The following is a 13447-nucleotide window of genomic DNA, read 5'->3' as shown; positions in this document are numbered from 1 at the left end:
GAAACGAGCATCTCTGACTCTGGCTAGCTCCTGATCTAAATGGATCATAGGCCACCTGGAGAGAGGTACTTGTTTGTTCAGTGCACGATAGTCTATGGTGAGACGCCATTTCCCAGTCGGTTTCAGAACCGGCCAGATGGGAGAGTTGTAAGTGGAGTTACACTCTCTGATGATGTTTTTCTCCTTCAGCTGATCGAGGATCTCCTGGATCGACTCATAAGCAGCGAGGGGAATCTTGTACTGACGTACAAAAGTAGGAGGGGCATTCGGGTTCGTTGGAATGCGAACCGTATGCAGGTTTGTGAGTCCACAGTCCAGGGAGTCCCTGGATAAGATGGACTGAAACTCATAGAACAGGCTTCTAAGCTCTGCTCTCTGCTCCTCTGACTCCAGCGCATCCGCTTTGTCAAGCTGCTGGCTGACTTCGGCCTCGAAGCCGTCATAAGGTTCAGAGGAGGAGGGTCTCTGGTGTTCCGGGCTTTCAGCCGGTGACTCAGAGGGTTGAGTATTTATTGCAAAAACCGTTAGACACTGACCACCGTCAGTATCTAAGGTTGCACTGCAAATGGGTTCCTCAGGAAGGGCTTCATGCCGCTTGATGGTAATCATTTGTGAAGGGAAAGTACTGAATGTGTCTACACCAACCTGTCTGTCATTCAAGAACAACGGAAGTTGTCCGATCACGGGGACTGAAAGTTCGAAGTCATGGAATGAGCTATCTATCAGCATGCCCAAGGGCTTTCCTGCCGGCATGTGGATAGGACTCCGGGTCGGATTTTCGACCAACAAGTAGGCAGAACGATTGTTCAGCTCCAAGAGTGGCGTGCCACAGACGGCTAAGTTGAGCTCCAAGAAGTGTGGTGATGGCTGGAAGAAGGCCTGTGTGCCTGGCAGCTTCTGATGCTTCATCAGAGTCAGACGAACAGGCACTCCTTTGACCTGTGGGGGCAGAACCGTGCTGGCCTCAACCACTGCACGGCAGGCCTGTGGAATGGTCTGACCGGACAGCAAGTGTTCAGGGCCTTCTGAGCCAGGCTCAGAGGATGGTGTGGCCCGGGCCCAAAGGACTTGATTGCAAGTGTCCAGCTGGGCACCGAGTCGAACCAGCAGATCTGCTCCAATGAGTGCAGGTGGATCAAGCTGTGGTATGATGCTGAATGTATGTGTGAGCTGTCTTGCTCCAAGTTGGATAGTCAGAGAGCAGACCTCTGGCGCTTTCAGGAGCCTCTGCGGCCAAGTAGGTGACAAGAGCCGATGGCTACGTGTCACACTGACCAGAAGGGGGTCCTTCTGACGCAGGTGTTCAAACGTCTGCTGGCTGATGGCTGACTTTTCAGACCAAAGAGCAAGGCGAGCATCTGAGATGTGGGTGCAGTTGATGGTAAGACCACCAACTATGTGTGGTGCATATGGCTGCAGGCTGACGTTCTTCAGCGAGCAGAGAAAAGATGAATGTGTGCGGAACGGAGTTCCAGGAGCGGTTTCATGCCTTTGCAGGCGGACATCGTCTGTGGGAGCCGTAGGGAGGGGCATGACCTTGGAACAAGGGTTTTGCGGCTCACTTATGCTGACCTCAAGAATGGAGGATGGTCGGCTGCTATCTGGGTTCCAGGGCTTAGGTGTGTCCACCTGGGCCCACAGTTGACCCTTCTGGCAGTCGATGAGGGGAGCTAGACGTTCAAGCAGGTCCTGACCAATGAGAAGTGGTTCAGTGTCTAGCTGGCAGACATAAAACGGGTGAACCAGAGTCATGTCTTGGAAGGTGATATCCAGCCACGCCCGGTGAGTGATACACTCCCGGGTCTGGGTGTAGCTGGTGATTTTCAGGTCACAAGGTTCAACCTGGACTGGTTTCCCGAGCGACCGCATGGTGTCAGACACGCGATGGAACAATGTGGAGCACATCAGGGTGATTTCTGAGCCGGTATCCAGCAGAGCATCAACCTGTATGCACCCACCTACGTTGGTGCTACAGTACAAACGGCGAGCATGATCATGGTTTGTTAAGTCACCAAGGAACTTCAGAAATTTAGTATCAGGTTTCTCTGGGGGGTAGATTTCAGGAGACTCCTGTGATCTACCAGTAGTGTTCCCCCAGCTGATCAGGTAGGTCCTGGCCACGCTGGGAGGTTGAGCCACGCCTAGTCATGCGGACGTTGGCTCTGGGTCTGGCTTCTTAGAAGAAGACTTTGGTGCAGGGGTCTCTCCTGCAGATCTCAGCTGTTCCTTCTGTTTAGCTAGGAACTGCTGAAACATCTCCTGGAGGTCGGCTTTGGTCAAGTACTCACCTGCGGACTTGTGTTCGGGACCTACCTGTGGGCGGCGCTCCTTAAACCTTCCACTGTTCCGACCTGCCTGCCGTTGGTTTTGGTTGGGCCACTTCCTGTCTGATTGTCCAGACCTAGGCGGCCAATCAGCACCCCCCTTCCCCTGTTGAGGAGATTGGGACTGCTCTCGCGGTTTAACAGGTCTAGGTTTAGCAGATTTTGGCTTAGTGGGTGGAGCTTCTGTGCCTTCAAGCTCCAAACGCGGCTCGGCGTCGGGAGCTAGGTGCATGACGCGGTGATGTGCGTCAGGCTTTTGGGGCTTTCCGCCGGCTTCCCAAGCCTGTTGAGCGTATCTCCTAATCTCCTGAGTTGTCAGTTTTTTCATCCGACAATACATTGAGACTTCGGATCGAACACACTCGTGCAGGTTGTGAATGAACAGGGATCTGAAGGCAGGGTCTTCCTCGAGCCCAGGGCCGTTTCGACCTTGGAAATAAGCACTTTTGAGTCGGCGATAATACTCTCTGGGGGGTTCGTTCCTCCCGTGTTTGATGGAGAAGGCCCCCATTGTAGCTGACGCAGAGTCTGCATACGTGGCGTATTCATCTCTCAACGCTCGGCAGAGCGAGGAGTACCGATCACGAATGTCAGGTGGTAGAGTTTCCATGAAACCGTGCACCGTTCTAGATGTGGTTTTCCAAATTAGCTTGAGCTTTTCCCTTGAAGAGGGTGCTGGAAGATCAAGCAGACAACGTTCTATCTCCCTGAGATAATCGTCGACATTGGATTCATTGGTGTTAGGATCAAAGCGTTCTATGTCTTTAGCTAGCGATTCAATTTGACGTACACGGAGCCCTGACTCACGGTACGGCGCGTCATCCTCTGACTCTGACCCACGGTCTGTCTCAGAGGGCGCTGGATATCGCTGGTGTGCTCTGGGCTCCCAATGTTGACTCCTGGGGCCCAAATCGGGGTCCGGCATGTTGTGGCGGGCTGCTGGCACGTCACGTGGGTGTCTTGGGAGGTCCTCCTCCCGGGGCACGTCTGCGAAGTGCAGCCTGCGTCTTTCAACTGGGGCTTCTGCGTAATACGCTCTGTCCGGGTACGGACTGGCGTATGATGCTTGGTCATGCAGCTGGTTATCGGCATGCCGAATACCGGAGTAGCTAGGATGGGTGGATGGTTGAGGTGCAGCTTGGGCTTGTGCATAACCCCAGCCGGCACCTTGCACCCTTCGTGGACTGGGGGAGCGGTCTAAATAGAGGTGCCGCTCAGCTGGTCGACTTCTCACAGATTGAGAAGGCCGTGAAGATGAGGGTGGTGGTCCAACCTGGGGTTCGAGGGCGAACTGCCCTCGGCCCCTAGATGGTCCTGAATGCCCTATAGTGTGTGTAGGGAACGGGGCCGAAGGTTGGGACAGATAAGCTTCATCTCTCCCCTGCGGCGTGCGTCCGTCCAGAGAGTCCCACACCACATACTGTTGATTATCGTATGGAGCCGTATCAGGAGGTAGCCTACCTTTACGGCGGGACGGCGGTCCCTCGCTACCTTGGGTGGAGGAAACCAATTGGTCTTTGGCGATCGTCCTGGGCGGACCCTGGTTGGCTTTGCCGGCTTGCTTTCGTACCGGTGTGGGAGAGCACTCTGGCTCAGCCTCAGAGTCACGGTGTTCCCCCCCTTCCCACTGTCTGTTGTCATCAGCAGAAGGGGGCGGGGTCTTCTCCCCATCTTCCCCAGAATCGGTGCTGGCTTCCTCCTCGTCATCCTTCTGCCTTCCATTTTGCTGCCTTTCAGCTAGCATGCTCTGGAGCTTCATGATCTCTCGATCATGTTGGAGTTCTCTCTGATAGAGGATCAGGGCTAACTTAGCTAAGTGAACCTGGATTGGTTTTGTACCATCCGGGTTTTCTATTTGCTCAATTACAGCTTCCAGCTCGTCGCTACGCTGTTCTTCAGTGAAATCCCTAGAAGGGTAGTCGGGTTCTCGAGCAACCGCGACCAGTTTGGACAATATTTGTCCAGAAAGTAGGCCAGGTTCATAGTCGTGGGCCGCAGCGTCACCTGGTTGCTGGGAGTTGGTCAGTTCACTACTCTGTCCCTCCATTTTAACAACCGAACCAAAAATAGCCTAGTAGAGCTTCTGCAGATAGCTCAAACTGCACCTTTTGGGCAGCAACTGCTAGCTTTGTAGCAGAAAAACACTAAATTAACCTTTGTGCGCACAGGTTTTAGCGTTTTAAGATTGCACGGAATGCCGTGACTGACGCTTAAAATACTATTCCTTTCAGTATTTTAGCAAAAGCTGGTGCGTTGCCGTAGCAACGTCTTACAACACTTGCAGTGTTAAATATGCTAGTTATTCCTTCAGAATATTAGCAAACAGGGTGTTATCAGTCTTTGAGTGAAGGTTTCAGTTAGTTACAATAGCCACTGTGAGTTAAAGTCGCTAAATTAGCAGTTAATTTTAGCCTAAAAGGGTTAGTCAGAATTACTTACACGCTGCACCTTTAATGAGGAACTGAATTTTAACCTAAAAGGTTAGCCAGAATTAATTACACGTTGCACCTTTAAGGAAAAACTGAATTTTAACCCAAAAGGTTAGCCAGAATTAATTACACGTTGCACATTTAAGGAAAAGCTGAATTTTAACCTAAAAGGTTAGCCAGAATTAATTACACGTTGCACCTTTAAGGAAAAACTGAATTTTTAACCTAAAAGGTCAACCAGAATTAATTTACACGTTGCACCTTTAAAGAAGCACTGAGTTACTGGTGAGAGTTCGATGCAGCTTCCTGCTCAGCGAAATCAGCACCACTCTGTTGCTGGTTCAAGGCTGAACAACGGATTATTTTTAATTCAAGCTCTTTGGATTTATTTGTTTGTTTGTGCCGGATAGAAATCTCTGTGTATCCAAGCCTCACACGGGGCACCAATAAAATGTTGGGGTTATTAGGAGCGAACAATTAGTAAGCTTCAACTTACTTTTGGATTCTTCAATAAATTCTGTAAATATGGGAATATTTACTGATTTATTAATTAATTAAGATATTCTTAGATATACGGGGCACCATTCCCCTTTTTCCGGGGAAAAATTGAATCCAAAACTCTTATCAGTCTTTCTTGAAGTTCGTAGAATCCTTGGAGCAGAGACTTCTCTTCGACACAACAAAGCTACTGGACACAAAAATCTGAATTTTATAACATTTAATTAACAATTTGTCAAATGAATAAACAGTGGAATAGATGAATAATAACCATGTGATATGATTGAAGATGGATGTGTTTGCATGTGATGGAGGATGTATGAATGGGGTCCTTTGTTCTCACAAAGGAGTAGTGTGTGTGTGTGTGTGTGTGTGTGTGTGTGTGTGTGTGTGTGTGTATGGATTCAAAATGGAGTCTTGAATACAAGATGGCTGACCCCTTTGTCTGGCTAAAGTGTGGGTGGCAACTTGCACTTTAACTTCCAAAGCACTTAGAATCAGTAGTAACTTAACCTTAAATCACTCAAAACATTTCAAAAGATCATGAAACAACACAAAAGATTAATCACGAATAATATCTTTTAGTTTAACCACGTGGCCAAGCAGAAAACATTTAAAGATACCAAACAATGATCAATAAGCAGTTTATTCTTTCAAAATGACCCGACTGACGTGTTTGGGACGAAAGAGGAAAGAACGAAGCTACTTTTAAGCAATAGACGCGGTTTATTGCTTATTCGAGACTATTGAGGAAACGGGAGAAGGAAAGAATGAGAGAAAGAGATGAGTTTCTGATCACCAGAACAGTGAAGCGTCCCTCACTGTTTTGATTTGACGGTTCTCCGTGTTTCTCCGCAGCTTTCGGCGTCGTCCGTCGGTTTGATGCTTTCTCCGTTGTTTGGCGTTCACGAGTGTTTCTCCACGGGCTGGACAGAGACAGCAAAGTTTCTTTCTGTGCTGAGTTATAACTTACAGCGTGCTTGATGGAGTTGTTGCTTTCCTCCGCAGTTCTGTGTCCTCAAACATCAGCTGGAGGGGAGCAGAAACGAGCAGATCTGATGGGCTTGCAGTTTAGTTTCCAGCAGTTCCGTGGGCTCAACTTGGCACTTAGAGCTTCCGCGTGCTCAAGGGAGTCGGAGCGTTGACAAGCGTGTCCTTACCGCCAGGTATCCTGGGCAAAAGAACGAGGATTCTTTGTCTCTGCTGAAGATTTATGGTCTTAGTTCGCGGGAAAAGCTCCACGGCTTCCCGCACATGCGCAGAACGTGTTTCTGGTACTAGGCGGTGACGTCATCACAATGCTTCCGTGTGCAAAGCATCATGGGAAATGAAGTTTCTTGGCGCTGATGTGATTATTTGCTTTTCAGAGCAATTTAAGCACAGTCATTTTGGAGAAAATCACTGCATAGTAATTTCCTCATGAGGTCAGACCCTCAACAACAGGGTTCCTCATCTTTAAATCCCTAAGGCTGAGCCCAGCCACCACAGAGGAAGCCCCTCCACTAAAACCAGGACAACTCTAAAAGGAGACTCATTCCCAACCTGGATAGAGCGTACTTATCTTCCACTTGAAAACGATTCATTTTCATCTCGGCTAAGCTGATGATCATGGCATTAAGATGCCATAATATGTTTTCAAGAAAGAAAGATAAAAAAAAACTGTTTCTGACCACAACCAAAGTATGGGAACTGAAGAAGCCTCTAGGATGTCTTCAACAAAACCAAAAAGTTCAGCTGTTTTCAGCTGAAACTCTCAGGATGATCATGTCCAGGATGACTGAGAATCTACACCAACGTGCTGCAGCAACGATTAAAGCTTGCTTTATGCTTGACGCATTCACTTTCCGCTTGGTGATGCCGCTCGCGGATGGAACGTGCTTCACAACTTGCTGCGTTTATGGTTACTGCGGCTTGTCTCTGCGGTGAGCCAATATTGTAGGGGGCAGCATGGAGCTCTACGGCATGCGTCCAACACTACACCATAGTAGAAGTAGAAATTACTGTTTACAACATGGCATTCCAGCATTTTTTAACAGCGTCCTCGTCTTTTCCGACAGTGCGAGCTATTTCTCTCCAAGAATTATTAACATGTTGATCACGGTGATCTCTGAGAGCTGAATCATACAAATGTCTGTATTTACGAACCTCTGCCATACTAGTTACTGCCAGTCCGCCATGTTTTTCCGCGTCCGACTGTCTGCGTGGTTAGAAATTTTCCTAGGTGCGCGTTGCGGAAATTTTGGGCCGTGCGGAGGCGCGGTGGAGGGGCGTGGTTGTTAAAATGGCGCAATTTCGCCATGCGGACCTCGCGGACGCGTCAAGCATAAACCAACCTTTAGTCAAAAGAGAAACTTAAAAACTCACCTTGCACCGTCCAAAGATTGTTGTTTAAAACTTGTTTTAAGTTCACTGTGTTGACACATTTGAACAAGCTTCCTCCTACATTTTAAAAAATTATTTAGTTTTTATGTAAGAAGTGACCTTCTTGCATACAACAACATATTTTTTTCATAGAAATTAAGCTTTTTTAAACTGTCTTTTCAATGTGAATTTGTCAAATTATTTGTTCACTCTGTGAAGATGCAGCTCAACTCACCTGTTTCCTCACCTGGGTTTTGTTTTCAGATCTGTGCTGATGAGCTGTTAAGTCTAATAACCCCACTCTGGACCACCTCAGGCTTTGTTTTATAATATAATGTAAAAGGTTACACTTTATAGCTGCTTATATCCAGTTGCTTAATACAAAATAATAATATATAATCACAATAAGTGAAGTCCTGGATATCATCAGCAGTAGCAGCAAAAGCGTTATGTAGCACTTACCCCAAAATTCCACTACCTCCGCTCCGCCCCCGCCTTCCGCAGCCGCTCGCTTCCGAACTCAAATTATGCAACGGCTCTGCTCCGGTGCGGAGACCTGAGGTGCGCAAACAAGCATCCGCGGGATTTTCGAGATCTTGCGATACAGTCTGAGCAATAAACGCGGAAGTTAGATCCAAACACCCGTTGTGTGGGAGAAGCATCGAAATGAACTGTTTAATCTGCCCATCATTTGTGTTGAGAGATCAGCAGTGTTTGGATCAACAAAGGGTGACTACCTTGATAGTGGAAACTGTATTTATGGCTTACTTTTGTGCATTTAAAGTTCAACCGCCATTGTAGTTGTTAAAAGTTGTTAAACCTGTGCATTTGAAACAAAAAACGCTTTTTGTTTATCGATTTATTTTGAAATAATGGAAGCTGTGCTTGCTCCCTTTCCTGTTGGGCGGTTGTGGTTTCTGTCCATTGACTGCGGAGGTGCGGGGGTCGGTAGGTTCGCTGGAGTTTTTGACAATTAAAATTGCGTCCACATTTTCTAAGTTAAACACATTTCTTTTAACAACGGTAGTTTCTGCTTCAGCCCTCTCCCCCCTCCCCCTCCCCCTGCGCGGCGGCCGCAAACTCACTGATGCGCCTGCAGTCTCTCGGAGTTCCTGCTGCTCTAAAGACTAAAATAATTATTTCATTTTCTGTTCCTCACTTCTGATTACCTTCAATGGTGTCTGTTTGTTGCAACCAGCAGGTACAAAAACTAACTTGTTTTTATTTGACTATTTTTCTGTCCTGCCTGTTTATTATCTTCCTGCATCTCCTCTCAATCCTTAAGAAAAACTGCCACCTGGGTTCATATATATTCACCTTATGAGTTACCTTTGAACTGCAGTTCTAAAAGATCTACCGACCGCAAAAACAGCGGAGTGCTCGCCGGCCGCATCAGTGAGGTGCGTCACCACAGGACAAAGCAGGTGATGCGCCTCGCTCCGCAGCAGCGAAACGCATCAGGCACGAATAAAAGACATAAAACATAAAAGGAAATGAGCCGACATGAACGATCGCATGTTGAATTTGTTTTTGAGGTGGCGACACCTGATTTGATAATGTTACTGTGGCCGTGCTCAGGACGCAGATGTCTGGAGCGCGTCAACAATCAGAGCTTTGCATGCGCAAGCTGGTTAAGGTTAGGATGGGGGTGAGGGGAAGGTTAAATTGCAAGAGGTAAAAGGTCACAGTTTAGTTAAATGTCCGTTTTTACCGCCGGTGTCAGTACCGACGCTCTGGCGCAGCATGTCGCCTCCGCCTCCCGACGCGCAGGGGCTCGTCACCTGCTGTCTTTTTCGAGGACTTTATCGTGTCGGTCATTATCACGTGACGGCGACTAGTCGATGACAGGCATAAAAAGTCACTACAGAGCCGTGAAGTCGACTAGTCGACTAGTTCATACAACCCCTAGTACACACACCGTTCAGATACTTCTTGTTTCCTGATTTACTTTGTGACTTATGTTTACACAAACAGATCAACCAGGCCAAACCTGAGTGTGGCCGGCAGACGCTCGTGGAGTTACTCATCAGACCAGTGCAGAGACTGCCAAGTGTGGCCCTCCTCCTCAGCGGTAATACACACACAGAGACACTCAGGCATATGTTTAGACACCCTTCTTGTTTGTCTTGTCTTGTATTTTTTTCCTTCCCTTTCCCTCCACACCTGCTAGCTATCTCTGTTATCTCTTGATGAGTCGTTCCTGTCTGAAGTCCCTTCCTTTCTATTCTTTTGCCATTGTGGTTTTCATCGGCGACTGTCCAACCAAATGTCCTCTTCCTCTTATCTGGAGTCCAGATATAAAGAAACACACGCCAGATGACAACCCAGACAAGATAACACTGGAGGAAGCAATAGAGGCTTTGAAAGAAGTGATGACGTAAGTTCACTTCAACCCAACAGTTTTAGTTTTTTGTTGTAGTTTCACATTTAGAGTGTTCATTATTTATATTTAAATCTAAATCTAAGTTCATATGTGAACTAGTAATGCACGATGTAAATGGTATAAAGTTGATGTGATACAATTTTATCAACCTGTAGAGATTTTGAGTCTTATCAGCCAACCGCCACTGTGCATGAATGTCGTCGAGCCGCATCGACCCTGCAGCTGAGTGCAGCGGGTCGATGGAAGAGTCCTCGTAAAGAAGAAAAGGCAACGTTGGTTATGATCTGATCTGGTTTGGGTTGAAGGAGTTGGATGCCGAGCAGAAAAACACCCTCGGTTAAATATGCTGCGTGACAGTAAAGTCCAGTCTACGTGAATAGCTCGTCAACACAAATTCCTTTCAAATGCTGTTTGTTTTTATAACACATGATGAACACACAGGCGTCCAAACGTTTTGGACATCTCCCTTGGTTTAGTTGGAACAATTTTCCATCTGTTGCCTTGGTTTCAGCTGTTTCTCCCATTTATTAATACAGAACGGCTAAAAAGAGAAAAGGTTGGAGTTTCATCCTATTTATCTTAACTCATTCACTGCCAGCCGTTTCCTGATCACTAACGGCCTTCGCTGCCAGCGTTTCTCACTGTTTTTACCGTTTTTTTTAAGAGTCACAGAACGTTGCGCGCTAGCATGATGTCGATGCCAAAATAACCAAAACAAAGAGGAGACTCACCTCGTACATCAGGAAGAAGCGGCGTGTTTCGAGCGTTAACCGTTCTTTCGTAATCTGTTGTCGAATTGTGATCGGCAGACGCTTTTCCGGTTCGCGCCTCATTTTTTTTTACAGGAACGGCCCAAAAGATCTCCTAACACGTGGATGTGTTGCTTCCTGATCATGTGATCTGTGACGTATGCGGATGAAGATCGGCTTCAGGGCTGAGATGTTTGTTCTCTCAGCGCGGGGGCTCGTTCCGATGCTCAAACAGTAAAAAAATGCAAATGACGACTTGAGTCGTCAATGGCAGTGAATGAGTTAATATTGTCGACATGAAATGCAGCAAAGCACAGTTTTAGCCACAGTTATTCACTAGTGAACACTTAAATTCTATGAGCAAAATAACATAAACATTTTTTAAATTAACCAGAAAAGCAGGAAGAAATTTTATTTCTGTTTTCATATATTTTTTTTTTTACTTCAGTTCAGCTATCTTGAATTTTGTGTTTTAATCACATTTGGCTTGTATTTTACCTAAAGTGTCTTTGTTGTTATTAATTTGAGATCTTTGTGTGTTCCATTAATTGGAAAAACAAACATAACATGACATGAAAGGTTTAGAATTTTTAAAAATATGTTTTGAATGTTAAATGTTCTTTAAAAGGTCATCTATAATATTAGTAGTATTTGTTCTGCTGCACTTTATCTGTGCAAGAATGTTCAAAGGTTATTTTCACAGGTATAAACGGAAGAAAAATAATATTTCATGATGTATATTGTTTCCACACATGCTTCAAAATACATGGTGATACAGATTTTAGGCCATATCGTCCATTCTGTTAACCCACATTAATCCGAAAAGGATAATATTTGATAAAGCTGAAATGGACGGTACCTTTTTTCACTAACGATGATCCACTGTTCTTCCCCTTTAGTCACATCAACGAAGACAAAAGGAAGACTGAAGGCCAAAAGCAGATATTTGATGTGGTTTATGAAGTTGATGGTTGTCCTGTAAGTGTGAGAATGTCTGCCTTGTGCATGTTTATGCTTTTCTTAGTGTATGGCCTTATCATTTTTTCATCACAGCGGTTAATTATGCATTTAATAAAACAATTGCCAGAATATAGAAACTGTTTGTGGGAAAACAACGTTCAATCCTGAGTTTGAACAGCTTGAAGAACCACCTTTAGACAAACATTGTAAGACCTTATCGGTCTCTCTCAGGATCACGGAGGAATTTCTCGCCCACTCGTCCTCCCTAGTAATTCTGTGTTTGTTTCTCTGAAAGTGGTGTTGTGCACCATTTGGTGCCATCTTTCATTTGTGGACATTCTACCACAAATTTTACTGATTGTTCAGCCAAATCTTTATAAACCCAGGCTGTGCTGTCATGCTTGTTTTTGAGAGAAAACCCACTGAAGCAGGTCATACTACAGGGTATCCGTGGGTCCTTAAAAAGTCTTAAATTTACTTTTCCAAATTTAAGGCCTTGAAAATCCTTAGAAATGACAAATAATCCTTAAATACAGTTTCCAAAGGTCTTAAATTACCAAAGACCCAATAAACTAGATTATTTTATTTCTATGACATTTTCGTGAATTTCAGCATTTTTTGTGTATGATGTTGGCGTAAGCGGAACCGTACACATTCAGTTGGTTGTGAAAGGGGGCTATTTTTAGATGAGCACGTTAGCTGGTTAAGCTAGTGGGTGCTTGCGCCATGGAGAAGTGCAAGTTTAATGGTAACTGGATGGCTAATCCCACGTTCGCGACGTGGTTAGCACCGGTTCCAGGCAACAGCTGGAAATTATAGCTTAAAATTAATTTAAAAAATAGCTTAAATTTTGATCTGGATCGATAGGAGCCAGTTGAGGTGGTTTGGGCATCTGGTCAGGATGCCTCCTGGACGCCTCCCTGGGAAGGTGTTTAGAGCATGTCCTGCCGGCAGGAGGCCCCCGGGTCGACCCAGGACACGTTGGAGAGGTTACATCTCCAATCTGGTCCGGGAACGCCTTGGGGTCCTGCCGGAGGAGCTGGTGGAGGCGGCTGGGGAGAGGATGGTCTGGTGCTCCCTAGTTGGGATGCTGCCCCCGCGACCTGGACCCGGATAAGCGGAGAAAGACGACGACAAGCTTAAATTTGGTCAAAGTGGCCTTAAAAAAGGTCTTAAAAGGTCTTAAATCTGGCTCCCTTAAACCTGCAGATACCCTGTACTACTGCTTTTAAGTTTTCACTTTTACTACAGAGACCTGCAGCCATGTACCTCTTTTGTGTCCTCCCAGACTGATATGCAGCAACCGTAGTTTTTTTTTTTCTGATTATTTCATTAATTCGTCAATACATGGCTACCAGTTCTATTCTTGATTTATAGAAAAGCTTTTCACACAAAGACTCTCCACATTGGCTCCATTTATGAAAAACAACTGGTGCTGGTCATGACATTAGAATATTATGAAAAAGTAGATTCATTTCAGTAATTTAATTAAAAAAGTGAAACTTGTATGTAAGGTTCGTTCATTACACACAGACTGATTCATTTCAAATGTTTATTTCTTTAATTTTGATGATTATAACAAATGAAAATCTCTTTATTTCTCAGAATATTAGAATATCAATAAGACCAATGGGGGGGGGGGGGGGGATTTCAGAAATGTTGGACATCTGAAAAGTATGAACATGAACAGCGCTCAATAATATTTAGTTGGGGCTCCTTTGGCCTGGATTACTGCAGAAATAC

General features: G+C 45.7%; 1 protein-coding gene across 6 annotated transcripts in view; it reads left to right on the top strand.

Moving 5' to 3' along the window:
- Positions 1 to 13447, top strand: part of ect2 (epithelial cell transforming 2) — a 77686-nt gene that overhangs the window by 38799 nt on the left and 25440 nt on the right. For all 6 annotated transcript variants that reach the window (XM_054749618.2, XM_054749617.2, XM_054749614.2 and 3 more), the window contains 3 exons: positions 9587 to 9683; positions 9908 to 9989; positions 11644 to 11722. In XM_054749618.2, the coding sequence (XP_054605593.1) occupies positions 9587 to 9683; positions 9908 to 9989; positions 11644 to 11722 (258 nt within the window). The remainder of the gene's footprint in view (positions 1 to 9586; positions 9684 to 9907; positions 9990 to 11643; positions 11723 to 13447) is intronic.

The sequence above is a fragment of the Nothobranchius furzeri genome, chromosome 16 (genome assembly GCF_043380555.1).
Source record: "Nothobranchius furzeri strain GRZ-AD chromosome 16, NfurGRZ-RIMD1, whole genome shotgun sequence".
NCBI classification, from domain to species: Eukaryota; Metazoa; Chordata; class Actinopteri; order Cyprinodontiformes; family Nothobranchiidae; genus Nothobranchius; species Nothobranchius furzeri.
Note: the sequence above shows the minus strand (reverse complement) of the source record. Positions and strands in the feature narration are given on the sequence as shown.